Source organism: Mirounga angustirostris, unplaced genomic scaffold, assembly GCF_029215605.1.
Source record: "Mirounga angustirostris isolate CCGP_5_RB_7025 unplaced genomic scaffold, mMirAng1.0.hap1 SCAF_4, whole genome shotgun sequence".
NCBI lineage: Eukaryota > Metazoa > Chordata > Mammalia > Carnivora > Phocidae > Mirounga > Mirounga angustirostris.
In genome coordinates, this window is record NW_026991712.1 from 184,553,055 (window position 1) to 184,570,597 (window position 17,543).

The 17,543-nt window shown below is 46.6% G+C and overlaps 1 protein-coding gene across 3 annotated transcripts; it reads right to left on the reverse strand.

Annotated features, from left to right (window-relative positions):
- Nucleotides 1-310: 310 nt before the first annotated feature.
- On the reverse strand, nucleotides 311-17,523 carry PARK7 (Parkinsonism associated deglycase). Of its 3 annotated transcripts, none has more exons than XM_064590005.1 (7): nucleotides 17,323-17,523; nucleotides 16,263-16,379; nucleotides 14,629-14,730; nucleotides 12,625-12,684; nucleotides 11,723-11,792; nucleotides 8,237-8,323; nucleotides 311-837 (listed from the first exon to the last, which is right to left on the reverse strand). In XM_064590005.1, exons 2-7 carry the CDS (start codon nucleotides 16,350-16,352, stop codon nucleotides 758-760), a joined length of 489 nt encoding a protein of 162 aa, XP_064446075.1. In that variant the 5' UTR covers nucleotides 16,353-16,379; nucleotides 17,323-17,523; the 3' UTR covers nucleotides 311-757. The 3 variants fall into 3 exon arrangements, with proteins under 3 accessions (XP_064446075.1, XP_045754737.1, XP_045754736.1); XM_045898781.3 differs by lacking the exon at nucleotides 311-837 and adding an exon at nucleotides 898-1,646 and having other exon boundaries at nucleotides 16,263-16,375; nucleotides 17,323-17,516; XM_045898780.3 differs by lacking the exon at nucleotides 311-837 and adding an exon at nucleotides 898-1,646 and having other exon boundaries at nucleotides 17,323-17,514.
- Nucleotides 17,524-17,543: the final 20 nt, after the last annotated feature.

Consider the following 17,543-nt stretch of genomic DNA (forward strand, 5'->3'; position numbering starts at 1 on the left):
AAATTATCTGCCTTGCTTCCCAGTCCAGGGGTCAGCAAAGCGCAGCCTGAGGGCCAAAGCCCCACAGCTGCCTGGTTTTGTAAATTTTGTTGGAACACAACCATGATTATTGCCTAACGTGTGTCTTGTCTGCTGCTTTGGTGCTACAAGGCCCGTCGAGTAGGTATGACAGATACTTGATGGCCCACATGTTTAAAATAGTTACCGGCCCCCAGCCGGCCTTTCCACAGTTTGCTGACATTTGTTCTTTGCCAGAGGAGGGAAGGTGGAAAAGGAACAGGAGAAAGAAAGCAAAGAACATGCGATGAGGTTGTTCAGCTGAGAGCTTTACTTAGTAGCTCAGCTCCGTGTTCTGAAGCCTTAACCCTATTCCACCCCTTTGGAGATGTAGCAGTCACTCGTCAGGAGATAAAAAGAAGCCCAGGGACTCTGCTGGCTTCTGTGACCAACCAGGAGTCGTTCTTGCTCAGGTCCAGCTGGATCCCAGGTCAAGTACCGTTCTCAGCGTTCTTGGGCAGGCTCTCCTCAGTGACAGGTTGGCGGCCAGTGGCTCCAGGCTCCCTGCCATTCCTCTCAGCCACTCAGCAGACAGAACGCCCCCAGCAGGCACAGCAGAGGCTCCAGGATGGAGTCGCACGCGCTGGCAGGTCTCACCCAGGTCACGAGTTGCATGCGCTGGCAGGTCTCACCCAGGTCACGTGGGCAGGGACAGAGGGGGGCTCTGGCTGGTGGGTTCGGGCAGCGTGTGCGGCAGCCCCTAGTGTCTGTTACCCAAAGAAGGGGAAACAGAGGCTGGGCCAGCCTCGAAAGGCTTTCCCTTCCATCTGAGGACCCTTTCTGCAATGGGAAAAGGAACTGGTCTACAAAAATTCACTATGACAGCCAACTTCATTGGTATTTTATTTTAAAGATTTTATTTATTTGACAGAGAGACAGCGAGAGAGGAAACACAAGCGGGGGGAGTGGGAGAGGGAGAAGCAGGCCTCTCGTGGAGCAGGGAGCCTGACGTGGGGCTTGATCCCAGGACCCTGGGACCATGACCTGAGCCGAAGGCAGACGCTCAACGACTGAGCCACCCAGGCGCCCCTTCATCGGTATTTTTAATAGCACATTAACGATACACAGTTAACATGGGAGAAAATCACAAGCTGCTTAAATCTTTGCTTTTGCGCTTTTCCTCCTTGCTGTGTCAAATGTGTTCACTGCTTGTGTATCTCAGTAGCTCTATCAACAGTTAACAGATGCAAGTGAGGCTGATCATGAATTTGGTTTCACACACACCAATAAGGGGAAACCAGCAATAAACAAAGTAACAATTGGTAGTTTGCTAAATGCCATTTGCTCTGCCATCAAGGGTCAGGACCGTGGGGACCCGGGCGCAGGCGGGGAAACTCTGCACGGGAAGCGCGCGTTTTGCTTCAAGCGAACGCGGTGAGAATGATTACGAACGGCCTGTTTGTCTACTTCTGATCAAAGATGTCTGTTCTAATCTTTAAGAACGAGCGGGGCCTTCACTTGGTCAGCCACGTCCTTGCCGTTCAGTGCCTCGACGATCGCGAGCGCGAACTCAAAGCTGGTTCCAGGCCCGCGGCTCGTGAGGATCAGGCCGTCCCTCTCCACCCGGTTCTCGGAGTAGCTGTAATGACCTTCGAAGTCAGAACGAGAAAGGGTTACATCCCAGTGTGCTCTGCCGGACACCAGCGGGTACCACTCAGCCACTCCATGCCCTGATACAGCAGAGGACTGGTCTCACGTAAATTCAAACAAACCCAAACCCCAAACCGCCACACTATGGCTGGCCACCGGGAAACCACCAGGAGGCAGAGCGCGGGCAGCCTGGGGGCGAGGACGCCCAGCTGCTGACGTGACACACAGCAATACGCGCGGGGTAAATGCACCTGCGAAAGACCTCCTCCGTGTGAGGCTGAGTGGGAGGGAAGGCCGACCGGTCACATTTCTGTCTCCCACAAGGGCTCCAGAGGCCGCCCATACGCTGACACACGGACGGGTAAGCAGAACGTGCCCCCCAAAACGTGCCGCCTCGCTAGGGGGATTACTTTGAGCTGAAGACATCTGCGAAACAGCCAACGCTGGGAGAGGCTTTCTTTGAACCCCCTCTCCGGCCCGAACACAGGTCCTCCTTGGCTGCCGTGTGCCCTCGGGAGTCCATCAACCAGGGAGGACGGACTCGTGTCCCGGGAGAGGAGACCACAAGTGAACACCACACCCACTGTCACAAACGATCACACCTCCCATCTGTTCTCCCAAGGGCCCCTTCATCTTTCTTGAAAATCAGTTATTCTCTCCTGAGAGGCCTACCTTCCCTTCCCCTTCTCTACAGACTGCCTGTCATGCAGACTCCCTGTCACAGACCGCCTGTCACACAGACTCCCTCACAGACTACCTGTCACACAGACTCCTGTCACAGACTGCCTGTCACAGACCCCCCGTCACAGACCGCCTGTTATACAGACTCCTGTCACAGACTGCGGGTCATACAGACTCTTGTCATAGACTGCCTGTCATACAGACTACCTGTCACATAGACTCCGTCACAGGACCGCCTGTCACAGACTCCCTGTCACACAGATTCTATGTCATACAGACTACCTGTCACAGAGTCCCTATCACAGACTGCCCGTTATCTCTCTTTCTCTCTCTCTCTCACACACACACACACACACACACACACTCTGTTGTCTCAAAAACAAACAAGCAAAAATTACACAGGACACACAGGGAGGGGGAGAGGGAGATAGGTGGAGGGAGAAACCACATTCATTTCTTGGGGACCCCTTTCCTTCTGTGTTCCCCAACTGGCTTTTTGGAGACAAATACAATAAAACAAGAATGTGCTTCTCCTATATTCGAATTCAGTGAATGATATGACATCTGGGCAAATCACAGCCACAAAGCTGGGCTTCCTCGGCATCAGCTCCCCAAGGCCTCACCCTCCGCACAGTCATCAAACCCTGCCCGTGCACAGACCGACCAGGCCCGAACTCTTCAGGAGCAGCAGTGCCCCCACGACCTGGCCCCCCATCTTCCCCAACCTGTCCCCACCAGGCTCCCACCTGGCGCTCCCCAGCCCCCTGCTTCCACTGTGCAGAAAGCTCTTCTCACCTCCTCCCACCACCCCTCAGAGGAGGGGTATGGGATCCCTCCCCAGAGCAGGCCCCCTGAGTTGCTCCACCAGCGCCTCCCAGCACTGACACGATATGAAAACAGTCTTCTTGTTTACTGTCTGCTCTTTAAAAGACCGGGCCTCCGCCGGCCTCCTGTGGCCTAGAACACTAACAGTACAGTGGAGGTGCCCCCAAGTATCAGGTGAACCTATGAACAACACATCTGTTCTCTCCTCCCCGCACCTGCCCCTTCACGCAGGCTCTCCGCCTGCCAGCCCTCTGTCTGGCTGCTTCCCTCTACTCGCTGCTCAGCACCACAGAAAAGCTCACCCTTCCAAAGTGCACATCAGAGCATATCCTGTTCTGCCCCCAGGAGAAGGCTTTGCCAACTTCCTCCAGCACCTAAAGGTGACCCTGTACTCCACATCCTGGTGGGCATACCCTCTGAGTCAGACCTGCACAAAGACTTGCCTGGAAGGAACCAAACGGGAAGACAGAAAAGAACTGCCATCTGGTGGGAGCTTATGGTGACCTGGGTGCGGAGAGCGTTGACAGGGGAGAAACGATGGTTTGAGAAACCTCTTAAGAGCCAAAATGCAGGACTGAACGTGGGGAGGTGGTGACGATGACTCCCGGCTGCCTGTCCTGGGCAATGGAGTGGGTGCTGGGGCCACACTGATACCACTCTGCTTCTGCTGTATTCACGAGCTTTAGAAACCACGCATTGACGTTCACGTCCTTTCCAAGTGATCAAGAACCCCTAGAGTAGTTTATACTTTACTATCCTCATTAGAAATCAAGTCACCCACTAAAATAACGGAATACAGCACATCGCAAGTTTCCTAGTTACCCTACCATAGAAAAAAGAGGGTCTGGTTTGAAGGGAAAAGGTTTTCAGAATCTAACCCATTTACTGATGGTTAAACCGGGCCAAGGCAATTTTAGATGCTAAACCAGAAAAAACTGGCTGGGTCGAGTCTTCCAGAGCTAAGAGATGAACTGCCCAGACTGCAGCAGTGAGGCAATTTCTAAATGGCTCACCGAACAATCTCTTTGTGGGCAAAATACGACAAACACAGCTTAAACTGGTTAAAGACCTTTCAAGGTTCCACAGTTCTTTCCACAATTTCAACCAGGAAGAGCACAAAGACTACACTAACCAACCACCTCCACCTAGTGGCAGTGACGGACCAGGACAACGCGCATGCGCGGCGACCCGCGAGTGCTGATTTGATTTGGGAGCTCTGCAAATTTACACCCCACAGCCAACTGGCATAAAGCATTAATTATAAATTTCTTTTTAAAGATTTTTTTTTTAAAGATTTTATTTATTTATTTGACAGAGACAGAGATAGCGAGAGCAGGAACATAAGCAGCGGGAGTGGCAGAGGGAGAAGCAGGCTTCCCCCCGAGGAGGGAGCCCGATGTGGGACTCGATCCCAGGATCCTGGGATCATGACCTGAGCCGAAGGCAGACGCTTAATGACTGAGCCACCCAGGCGCCTATAAATTTCTTTTTAGCTTTAAGCAAGCACCCCAAATCCAGAAGTCTCTTCAGAGAAAAGGCAACTGGACCCAAGGGGTCAGCACCAAACAGTGGCTTTTACCGGGACACCTCTCACCCACTTGGTCAGTGGCTCTGCGACAGCAGAGTAGTTGCCGTCCAGACCCGAAGTCCCCGAAAGCCCAAAATATTTACTCTGGCCCTTTATGGAAAAGTCACTGACCGCTGAGCCCAGCAGCTCTGGGTTCAAATCCCAGGGCTGACATTAAGTAGCTGTCTGATGGCTCTGAGCCTCACTTTTCTGTAAAACGGGGAGGGCACAACCCTCCCAGGACTGCTGTGGGAGTCCAGTCCCGTGGAATAGCAGGGCCAAGGGGTGGTGCCATTACAACAGATGGCAGCCGGGTGAGGGCAGCCTGTTCACTGCCGGGCTCCCAGCACTTGGCCCAGAGCTGGGCACTTACCAGCTCTCCCTTCCCCCGCGTGGGCTCGTGACAGGCAACATTCTGTGGGCATCACACATAGTAAGTGACTCACGGGGCCTGTCAACAGCCCTGTGAAGCAGGGGCCACCGGTATCCTCAGAGGATAGGCGAGAAACTGAGGCTCGGCGGTGGGGGAAGGAGACCGCCCACAGCGGGAGCCACACCCACATTGCCAGGCCCCAGGGACGCAGCTCCTCCCAGCTCAGCCACTCGACGGGGCCTCCAGATGCTTACTAGCACAACGGGCAGGGAGGAACTGAAAAGGCTACTAAAGTCACAGTTTCTTCGTTTAAAAACTGAGAAGTAGAAAGACTGTGTCCTTCCAACTGGATTGCTTATCTGAGCAAAAATTTCACACTTATCTACTAGGTACGTGATGAGGACAAGGAGGACCAGACAAGCCACCCAGGAGGTGACGAGCTCCGCCTCTCGGAGCAATCTGAAGGGGCACATGTTTCAAGCATTTTTTCCCTCACAGTAGGACTTAATGGCTGAACTCAATACCTTGGAGCTTAAGCGGGTGTGGGAGCCTCCCTGAAGACAGAGGTGGGGCCTGAGTTCCAGCCTGACTCTGGGCAAGTCGCCTGGCCTCTCGAGCCAGAGCCGGTTTCCTCACTTGTGAAGTCAGTAACCTGCCTTGCTGGGCACCAGGGCCTGGGAGGCTCCAGGGAGATAATGCTTGTGAATGTACTTTATAAACCCTGAGAGTTAACAATCTAATCTGCTTCTATTCCTAATCAACCTCAGTGTTCTTGAGGCATTACAAGACAACAGACACAACAGATCTACCTTCAGATAAAGGAGGAACGTAGCCTACTACTTGACCCTTCCCCCAATATGTCGTAATGACTAAAGGAAGCCTGATTCCGATCTTTCCAACTCTCCAAAACCTCTCCGTTAGCTCCAAGTAAATTCTATTACTTTTTTTTTTTTTTAAGATTTTAGATGTAAAGATTTTATTTATGTATTTGACAGAAAAAGATATATAGAGAGTGAGAGAGTGAGCGAGCAAGCGCGGGCGCACGCACAAGCAGGGAGCTGGGGTAGAGGGAGAGGGAGAAGCAGACTCCCTGTTGACCAGGGAGCCCGATGTGGAACTCGATCCCTGGACCCTGGGATCACGACCCGAGCCGAAGGCAGGTACTTAACTGACTGAGCCACCCAGGAGCCCCAAGTAAATTCTATTTCTACATTAAAAAATGCCCAGTAGCCAGAGCCTTTAAAAAAAAAAAAAAATCACTTTTCACACAGATGGTTTTATTGACAACTTAGTATCTTTCTAGCAACTAAAATAAAGTTATAGGTTTTCAAGAAAATACTACTTTGGACCAAATTTAAGAATATTCAGAATGTCCAACAGCAAGAGCGAACCCTAATATCAACGGCGGATCTGGGGCGACGATGCCGTGTCAGGGCAGGTTCACGGACTGTAACACGGGTACTGCTGAGGCGCAGGAGAGGAAAATGAGGAAGACGGTGGTGCGCACCCGGGCAGGGCATGTGTGCGAACTCTGCACTCTCTGCGTCCTTTTGTTGTGCACCTAACACTGCTCTAAAAAGCAAGGTCTGTTACTTAGAAGGAAAAACACAGTGAAAATGCACAACTCGACTTGGCTGTAAAGCCAGCGTAAGCGATGCTACCCTGCCCTCCTTTTTGTTTGAGTTCAGTATCAGCCTCTAGCAGGACTGAGGCAGGGAAGAAAATGCAGCCCCAGCAGAGCGGTTCCCAAATCAGCTGCTGATGTTACTGTGTTGTCTTTTTGTTTGTTCACTGAAATTAGGCTGATGTTTTACCCAGAGCCAGCCACTTCGTCTCTTTGCTGGCTGAATGCCAACCGAACCACTTCTGGCTTCTAACTGGAAATTTCAGATGCTCACACTAGTGTGAGCTTTCTTTCTCTTTACAAGTTCCTGGGTCTCCGCCTCTCTGTTACGGGCACTCCAGGGAGAGATGGCAAAGGAAGACGCCACCTGACAAAAGACACTACCTGGTTGGTGTTCTGAATCTCATGCTGAGAAGTGGTAGCTCTTATGAGGAAGGATCAGTCAGTACGTAGTTGTACATTCAGATGCTTGGTTATACAGCTTTGGGTGAATTATACATTGCCTTCTATTTAAAGATATGCTTGATAAATGACCCCCCCACACACACCAGAGGATACAATCTTAGGTTTAAAAAGCAAGCTGCAGAACAATATATTTAGCAGATCTCATTTGAGTAAAAACATTAAAATACAAAGGATAATGAGTATGTGCAGAGAAAACTCTAGAATTACACAGGGAACTTTCTAACAGAAGTTACCTCTGAAAAGCAGAAAGGGGGTGAGGAAGTGAGAAAAGGCATATTTATGTTTTGACTTCATCCTCCTTTTGTACTGTTTGCACTCTGTACCACAAATAGAAATTGTTTTTATAAAATTAAAGTTAGCGGTCTAGCTGGTATTTATAAAAGAAACATGCCACCTAAGGGAGCAGGTGGGTGGCTCAATCGGCTGAGTGACTGACTCTTGGTTTTGGCTCAGGTCATGACCTCAGGGTCCTGGGATCAAGCCTGGCATTGGGCTCCCTGCTCAGCGGGGAGTCTGCTTGTTCCCCTCCTTCTGCTCCTCCTCCCTCCCCTTGTGCTCTCTCTAAAAATAAATAAATAAATCTAAAACAAAACAAAACAAGACCATGTCACCCAAGGAAACAGACCCGCCACCCAGGAAGAGAGCAATATTCACTTTACTTTGGACTGCGGGCAAAAGGGCACTTTCTGAAATTGCTGTTGAGGTTTAAAGTTTACCCTCAGGCCACTGGCAAAGTGTTTAGTAAAATATCCTAGTTAACCTGGCATTTCATAATCACTCCCATCTAGGACAACTGGGCCCCTGGCTGGCCTTTGCTTAGCCCCTGAGCCCCCGTCAGGGCGCACACAGAGACAGGTACGCACCACCTCTGCCCCACTGCTCGCTCCCCCTCTCTGCCCTCTGTCTAGCTGGAACACTTGAGAAGAAAGCAAGGAACAGCCTGCATCTCAACCCAGAGTCTCTCTGCAAAGGGTTATCCTGGGTGGGAAACAATGCTAAATAGCAGCTTTCTGAGGAGATCTTTCTGTACATTAAAATAGAAGCATATACTTACTTCCATTCATCATTTTGTCTTTAGCAAGTGGGTGTGTTGTAACTTTGCTTCCAAAACCTATTTCATGAGCCAAAAGAGCCGTCGGACCTATAAAGAAGATTAATAAAAAGACTTAAGGATGGATACAGAAAAACCAATGGTTTAAAAATTGCAACAGCAGAAGTATTCTTCAAAACCAGGAGGCTCTTACCTAAAATATACTTATGATTCTGAAATTAAACACTTTTTCATATGAGAGGTAAAGTATGTTTGTAATAAACCATCTGCTGAGCACATCAGGCAAAAGTGTACAAACTCAAAATACTTCAACGCCCATCTAATCAAATCACACTGAGGAGCATCTAGATAAACAGTGTGTGACCCCCCGCTCAAGGAACGGTAAGCAAGGGTCCCAGGGGTCCAAGGAGGGGAGACCACCAATGCCTTCCTCTTAGCACGTGAAAGGCAGCTGGTGCTCTCCCAACTTCTGGACTTGACTACTACCTCACAGACTAATTTTTTCTATTTGAAAATGAAAGATGAGCACACATTCCACCATCTACCCACCCAAACATCCCAGGTGGTAGGATTAGTACAATCAACAGGACATTGTCCAGCCCTGCGAAATGCCCAGAAGTGTGAGATATAAGAACACTAATATTTCTTTATTAAAAATCACTTAAGACTATGCACAAATGTCAGTTTCTGATCCTCTAAAATATGCAGTTGCTAACTTGAGACTTTTATCCAAATGTATTCACTGAAAATGACCAATTTCATTGATAATCACAAGCATATTTCATATGTAATGGTCCTCAAATAAGGTCTAAGACAAAAAATATCTTATAAACTTTGTTACCTTAAAACTTTAAAAAGGTAGTTACTCTAACTTTTTTCCTCCAAGCCTCACACCACACGTAGAAAAACATGCTTTGGAACAGCAATGTAACCTTCAGAATGGGTTGGGGTGCCGTGGCTAAGACCTGAGGACAGAGCCTGTGCTTCAGCCAACGCATGCACCTGCTCTCACTGACCTTTCATTTATCAACACAGTTCCAAGGAAAAGGGAGTTATAGACTATACCTACCGACTAGATCACAGCTGCTATTCACAGGAAGATCAACAAATAATACTTAATTATGTAAGCCTTCCGCCTGACATCAAGCCAAGTCCCAATTTATAGCTCCTAAATCAAAAGCCTTAAATAGATTTGATGTCTCTCACTACCTTACTTTCATGCTACACACCAGACAGCCATGTATAGTGGCAAATTTTAAGTCTGTAAAGTCTGAATAATTACCACTCAAGTTTTATTTGAATTGACTCATCAGTTACCCTGAATTCTTACTTTGTAAGATTTTTAAGAGATAAGAAATAATTCCCTACATGATCTTGTAGTTGAAAGCAAACCTCAAGAGGTGATCGTACAGTGAGTTAGGAATTTTTAGGCTGCTCCCTTGAGCTGATAAAATTGCTACCTACAATAACATTAATAAATCTGTTTCGGTTGAATGCAGGAATTCCATGATGCCTTACTCGTCATGGTAAGCCCATAATTACTGCTTTCTGGGGCTTAAGAATCCTATTTGGAGAATTCGAGAAGAGATATTTATCTGCCATCACTTGAAATTCTGGTGGATGAAAATGTTGCGGAGTCTGCAACAGGGACCCAGCGAGCTGAGAGCAGAGGGCACCGCAGGCGGGAGCCCCCTGGGCCGCCACAACACGGAAGCCAACAGCGCCACCGTGTGGTGATGTGCAGAGAGAACATCACAGTCATCCACCCCGCCCCACAACCATGTCCTGGAGCTGGTACCCAGAGCCAGGCATCTGACAACTCCTGGACCTTTCACCTCCAGGCTCCTTTTCCTCTCCCACCCAGAGTGAATGTCATTTTATTTTATCAAGATAGTCTCCCTTCCAGTTTCTGTCCCAGTGACTCCATACCATCCCTCAATACGAGGGGCTAAGAATAAGAAGTCTTTCAGTCTAGTACGCAGTTCCCAGTTCCTAACTGCAACACTTAGGAAGCATCTTATTTTTCATTACACTTCCTATTTTTGGCCGCACACAGAGGAGCAGTACAGGATGTTCCACAACACAAACACAAGGCGAGAGTGCTGTTTACGGCTAACATCGATTTAAGGGATTACGAGGTCTGAGCTCCTTAGCATGACATTCAAGCTGCCTGAGCTCGCAACAGTGAACCAGATGTGGCTAATTCTGCCACCTTAGTGACACAGAAGGACAAACTGACACGTGGTTTTTTCCTTTCAGCAGAGTCTTAAGGGAACAAATCCACCCCAAACCCTTCCTTTCTTCCTTTGGTTAGAGAACCTAAGAATGAGGCTGTGGCCACAGTGACTGCAGTATTCTTCAGCGAGGAGAAAGCCCTGTGCTCAGAGGGCAGGTCAAGAGGCTACTGCTGACTGGAACCTGAGGACAGGGCCCGCCAGGGTGGCCACCTCTGAGGTCCTCAAACGTCCGGGTCTTAGGACCCCTGAGCTTTTACGTGGGTTACATCAATCAATAACTGCTGTGTTAGAAATTAAAACTGGGAAATTTTTACAACAAACAATACTTGAGCATACGTGTCACGCCCAAATGATGGCATTGTCCCACTCTCATGTCACTCCTGTGAGAATGCGACGGAAAAGGGCAAATAATGTCTTAGTATCTGCTTTCACCTTATGACCCCCTTGAAAGAACTCTTGAGAATCTCTGCTGTAATTATGCAAAGTCCCCAGGCTCCCTGGCTTATAACTTCTTAAATAAATCCATCGTACTGAACAAAACATCATGTCATTTTATCTAACCATCCATCTATTCATTTATTTATTTGCTCTTTTGACAAAGATTTCTTAAAGACCAATAACAAAGAAGGCACTGGCCAAAATTATACTATGGAAAAAATGCAAGACGCCAGAATATCATGACACTGGAGCATGAAGACTGGATTTTACAATGGTATCAGAAAACAAAATATTAAGTTTCAAAGATGTGGGGACATCTATGAAGTACCGACGACCTTCTTCTAAGTTACGTGACAGATAACACAGTGCCTAAGATCTAAATTTTAACACTGAGGGTCAGGCAGAAAACACCCCGAGGCCTCTGAATCCGCAGGGCAAGCACAGGACAGAGCTGTTATGTTTATGTCTGACCAATTCTTGCTGACTGGGTGCTGGCAGATACACTTTCTGGCACAGAGATTTGCTGTAACAAGCTGTTTACTGAATTCCAGAGGGCCTTATTTTCCTCAGAGGTCAACCAAACACGGAAACCATTAAGTTTCACAGAACACAGACCAAAAGCACAGAGAGGTAGAAAATAGAACAACTGTACTCATTTCTGAAATGACACCAACTTCATGCCACCCAAACTAAATATGCCAATATGGATGCCCTTCATGCTTTGTGAAGGTAAAGAAGTATTTGGAACAAAATCTTCTAATTTTTGAAGAAAACCCAACAACACATTTTAACACAGGATGGGTCTGCACGTTACCTGCACAGATGGCAGCTATGAGGCCCTTCCTTCTTTCTTGTTCCTTCAGTATCTCCTTCACAGCAGCAGACTATTCAAAGAAAGCCCAAACATATCAAGTTATCATGAAACCACAAGTTCAATCTCCAGCTGGAAACTCTGGGTGAAGATCTCGCAGTTAAACTAAAAGCAGATTCTACCTATTTTATAACAATATTTCTAAATCATAATTAGAAAGATTATCAAATTCATACTGTTTCTACATTGTTAGACCTAAGCAAAGCATTTATTTTAAGAGAAAGGCATCCTTTTTTAAAAGATATTTAAAGATGAGATGAGAAAAGCAACTGCCCCTGGGCAAATTGACCCTTGCCATTTTGTGCTTCTGGGAGAAAGAAGGAGGAAGGAAGGGTATGTGGTGTTTTGGGTGTTTTCAGATGGCAGAGTAAGGAACAGTCCAGCAGAGTCCCATACATCAGATTCGACCTGCTTTGTAAGCTTCTGTCTGCCGTGCCCCTCCCTCCTCTCCCGCTATTCCTGCAGGCTGACTCCTCACAGAGGACTTCAGTGAAGAAGCAGTGGCCTCTTCCGATGCCATTTTTCACCCCCACTGTCAGCTCCCGGCCACCAGCCCCATGGTCTCTTAGCTTTTTACACTTAAACCTTCATGAAACGCAAAATTAGATTCATTCTTCTCCCGCGGACTGCAGACACAGAATCTGTTCACGAGTAATTGTTCCACCAATGCCACTTACTCACGTGGTAAATGTCACTAGAGATGTTTTTCTTAATTAAGCCAGAACACCATTTTGTTCATTTCACCTGCTCCTAGTTTATTCCCAGCCTCCTTCCTGAAATATTTTAGTAACAAAACCAACACAACACAGGCAGATGCTGAAATACTTCCTCTATACGGTTTTTACCTCAGATAAATTCTGCGCACCCAGATTGCCTCCTGGCAGAACCACTACGTCATAAGGTCCCTGTAGTTAAGAAAAAAAAAAAGGTAAAAACATTTCACTGGAAATGTGCACTACAGTGATAGTCCAACAACACTTTCCTATTTTAAATGTGGGTCAGAGCAAAAAACTGTTCACAGAAGAGCAGTTAAATAAAGGAACGTATATCTCTATGATGCAATGTTGTTGTAACTAGCAAAAAATCTGAATATAGTAACACGAAAGGACATCCATGTTGCAGAATTACAGGTGTAGCATGATCTCATTCTTAAAAAAAAAAAAAATGGGGCATCTGGCTGGCTCAGTCGCTGGAGCATGTGACTCAATCTCAGGGGCTGTGAGTTGAGGCCCCATGTTGGGTACAGAGCTTACTTAAAAAATTTTTTTAAAAAGGTATGTAGTTGTGTGTATATGTCCCCAACATACATGTGACACACATGTATGGTCTGCAGGTAATCACGGACAAAAGAGGCAGCCCAGCTGCTTCTGGAGTGTGGTATGGGACGGTGGCGAGGAGACAATGAGAAAGGGACATTTCACATTTGGACTTGGTCTACACTGTATAGGAGTTATTTTTTTCAACAAGAATGTACACGGTCATAAAAATAATTAAAAGAAAAACAAATTTTAAGTGAAAGGCACAGAAAAAAGTTTTTACCTCTATGAAAAGTAGAACTTAGGGGAGAAAAACAATGGCAGTATTTTAGTGTCCCAAACACCCAACATCCCAAAAACCTACTGAGTCCAAACTTGCTGAAATTATGAAATGGAAATTGGTTTAACAATACTTTAAGATGTGAAAAAAGATTTTTTAAAAATGTAGTCACTCAGCAGATCACGAAGTGACAATCTGGTACATAGGGCAACACATACTGCTTAGAATTACTCTTAAAGACAATGAACATTCTACTGCTGTTTTAAAACCAAGCAGAACTACAGACTAAATAGAAAGTGTGTGTAGTACAGAATTTCTTTCACTCCTTTTAGAATCTGAATAAACAGACACAAAAGGTGACCACTGTTCTAAAATACCCAGACACCACAAGATGAAACAGAACAGAGAAGAGGGACTATTTACCTCTACTCAGCCACTGTGAGGCTATTTATAACATTTCAACAATTCCTACATAAATACCAATACTCCTATACTCCACAATCTGGCACTGAAATACGTGAGCTTATCAGATAGAAATAAACTGTTCTCTGTGTGAGGACCGCCGAGCATGGGAATCACACTCTGGGCTCCTTGGCAGGGGACAAACGGCCGTCCACAAGCTGCCTCTGCTCATTTTCCTGCCCCACTGACACTCCAAGAGCATACAGCCCACAGCCCTATCACACTGGCCATTAAGCAGTGAACTCCACGGAAGGGTAGGCAAAAGCGCCTGCGCACTTTGGGGTGGGCTTACTTCCGAGGAAAGGGACCTCAGCTCTTGACAGATTCCCAAGTGTCAGGTGCCATCAAAGATGACGGTCAAGAAAAAGTGGCACAATTTAACTAGAATTCTTACTCCCCCCCTAATCCCACCACTGATCAATTACGAGCTGTTCCACATAAAATGAATCACACAACTACGTCTGTGTCACTGAAAACGAAAGACAAAAAGCAGCTTTCGAATAAAGAATAAGAAATGAACGGGAAATGTGGCAGTTGATTCCTTGTATCAGGTGATGAAGTTGATGTAACGGGAGGCAAAGTGGCCTTTGAGGCCAGAGGAACACTGATGAAAGTGTCCTACCCACCCACTGAGCACAGGCAGCAGGGAACTGCCAGTTTCCATGGAAACAGAGTGGAAAACGGCAGAGTCCTCGACTTCCCAGGGCTTATTATAGTGGGGAAGACATCCCAGCAAAGTTGACTTTCTTAAAATAAGTCTGTGCTAACAGCCTGAAATGTAATCAAAAGACATTTGAAGAACCTGATAAAGAAGTCATAGGAAGGAATAATTCCAGGTCTGGAGAACAAACCTCTTTTTTTGCATCTTCCAGACTGGCATCAGGACAAATGACGACGTCTCGGCTACACTGTACCGGGTCTTTCCCAGCCAGACCCGCGATGGTGACTTTAATCTAAGAGAAAGATGTCATCACATTTAACATTGAAACATAAATTTAGAGTAACATTTTCACAGCTGCTGTTTTAAAATAACTTGGCAGGAAATACTGCAACAAAACCATGCTGACTTTAAGCTAGTAAGTTAGCTAAATATAATTAATAACTAGGTCTATCCCAGTTCGCCTGGGACAGTCCTGATTTATAGATGCTGTCTTGGTACCCTGCCTGGTCAGTGTCCTTTCTCCCACAAGTGTTCTGCTTTGGGCGATCATCCTGTTAATAATCCATCTTGCAAAGTTACTGTCGCTATTTAGATCTCATGGCATTTCCTTAAGATAGAAAGACAAGTTAAAACAACAAAATACTACTTTAGCTTGCAAAAATTTACAAAGTTAATAAAACCAAGAGCTGGTACTGGGAAAATGGGAATTTTCCTATACTGCTGGTGGGCCCACATTGGTACTTTGGGGAGCCATTTGCCAAAATCTGGTAATGCTGTCCTTTGGCCAAGCAATTCCACTTTCAGGCATAAAATCAGGAAAAACTTCCACACGTTTGCATAAGGAAACCTGTACAAGAATATTCGAGTATTATAATGTCCTGAAACAGCGGAACAGAAGCATGGATAGACTGCAGCACATTCATATAACATAATAATAGGCAGCAATTTTAAATAAACAAACCGGATCTAGATGTGTCTTCATTCACGAGAACCAGAGAAATGAAGGGTTAAAAGACTTTGGGGTCAGACTGCCAGGGTCGATGTACTGACTCTTTTCCTTACTAAGTTTACAAACTTAGCTAGTGTCTCTGTGCCTCAGTTTCTTCAACTGTACAATGAGGACGGCAATAACTCATAGGGTTGTTATAGGATTTAAGCAAGTTTATGTAAATGCTTAGAATGACACCTAACATCAGTAAACGCTATTTAAGTGTTCACTACGGATATATATACATAGAGAGAAAGAGACACATGCAAAATACAACTGCAGTCTAATGCTATTTTGAAGACATGCATGGGATGGATACACATCAATGAGAGGACAGTTATCTCTGGGGCCAGAAGGGGAATAGTACTGGGGAAATTTACAAAGAGTGCTCTGCAATGCTTTATTTCTTTAAAGCACCTGTTCCTCAAGAAGTGGGTCTACAAGAAATATGGCAAAATGTTAACAAGTATTAAATGTGGACAGTGAATAAACAGGTAATTATTATACACTGTGTTTTTGTGTGTTTGAAATATTTTATAAAGTACACTGAATATTATTTTATTAAGAATGACTGCAAAACCGTGGCACGGGTGGCCCAGTCGTTAAGCATCTGCCTTCGGCTCAGGTCATGATCCCAGGGTCCTGGGATCGAGCCCCGCATCGGGCTCCCCGCTCGGTGGGAAGCTCGCTTCTCCCTCTCCCACTCCCCCTGCTTGTGTTCCCTCTCTCGCTGTCTCTCTGTGTCAAATAAATAAATAAAATCTTAAAAAAAAAAAGACTTCAAAACCCAAAAATGTTTGAAAAAGGGGAGGGCTAGAAAACGTTGGGGGACTTACTCCAGCTCGCCTCATGACATCTACAGGGATGACTGTCTCCATCTCCTCTGCTCCTTTGGCCAGGATGACCAGAGCTCTTTTCGAAGCCATTTTTATGTTGTATTTTTTAAAGACTTACTTAAAAAAAGAAGAAGAAGAAGAATTTCAAAGAACTTTGCATTGCAACCTTAAAATAGCCCAAAACTTCAAGTTTAGGAACATTTTTAAGCAAAGTAAGTAAGTGCCTCCTACGGAAAACGTTCTGATAAACAGAACGCGAAAAAAGCACTTTAGGGTAATACTGGTTTACACATTCAACTGCTGTTATTTTGAGATGCGAACACAGTAAGGTTGCTAACACGTGTTAGCACTGTTTGGATTTTCTTTTACCATGTCTGTTCGTTTGTTTGTTTTTTAAACAAACCCAATATACAATAACTTATTGCAACCAAAATTTCCTACAACACAAATACACGGGTCTTGCATTTCACAGAATGCGGGGAGAGTCTTATTTTGGAAATACTGTTTCAGAGAAACGACTAAACTTAATTTCATGGGCAAAAAGCTACAGACACAGTCTTTAGCAATGAGCCGGTGAGATTTTTGGAGGGGATTTTCTTTTAAGTTCCAATAACTGCACTAAAAATTCTGGAACGTTAACAGTGCTAAATAGTTCACCTTTTTTTTTAATGATGTAGAAAGATGGGAATTCCCCCACTAAACTCAACCCAACTGGACCCGCTCTTTACACTTCGCTCTCTCGTTGTAGAGGGCAGCTGCCAAGCGGGGGTCCGAACAGTTTTTAGCCCGTTCTTTTTGTGGAGTTTGCTGTCCATGCAAAACATACGCTAATGAAACCACTTCAGCAAACACAGCACTGACCAGTTTGCCAGTTGCAAACTGGTGGGATGCCATGCACACAACCCCGGGGAATACGAGGCCGTTCCGTTTGTTCCTGCCGGAAGGCCGCACACCCCGCAGCCGCGGCGGGACCCCGTCTCCGGCGCCCCCTTCCAAGCCCGCCCCGGGCTGCCCGTGGCCCCCTCACCACCCGCAGCGCTCCCCATACCGCGACCCGAACCTCGACTCTGTGCCCACAGACAAGGAACCTCGGCCCCTTCGGCAGCAATTCCGCGCCGGGGACGACCGAATCACAACCGGACTGAACGGGGACGCACACGAGCACGCACGCACGTCGCCCGCGCTCGGGCCCTCAGAAGCGCACTGCGCAGACGCACGCCGCTAGGCTTCTCGTTCTGCCCCACCCGTCGGTACTACGCAGACGCCCGCCGCGCAGGCCCC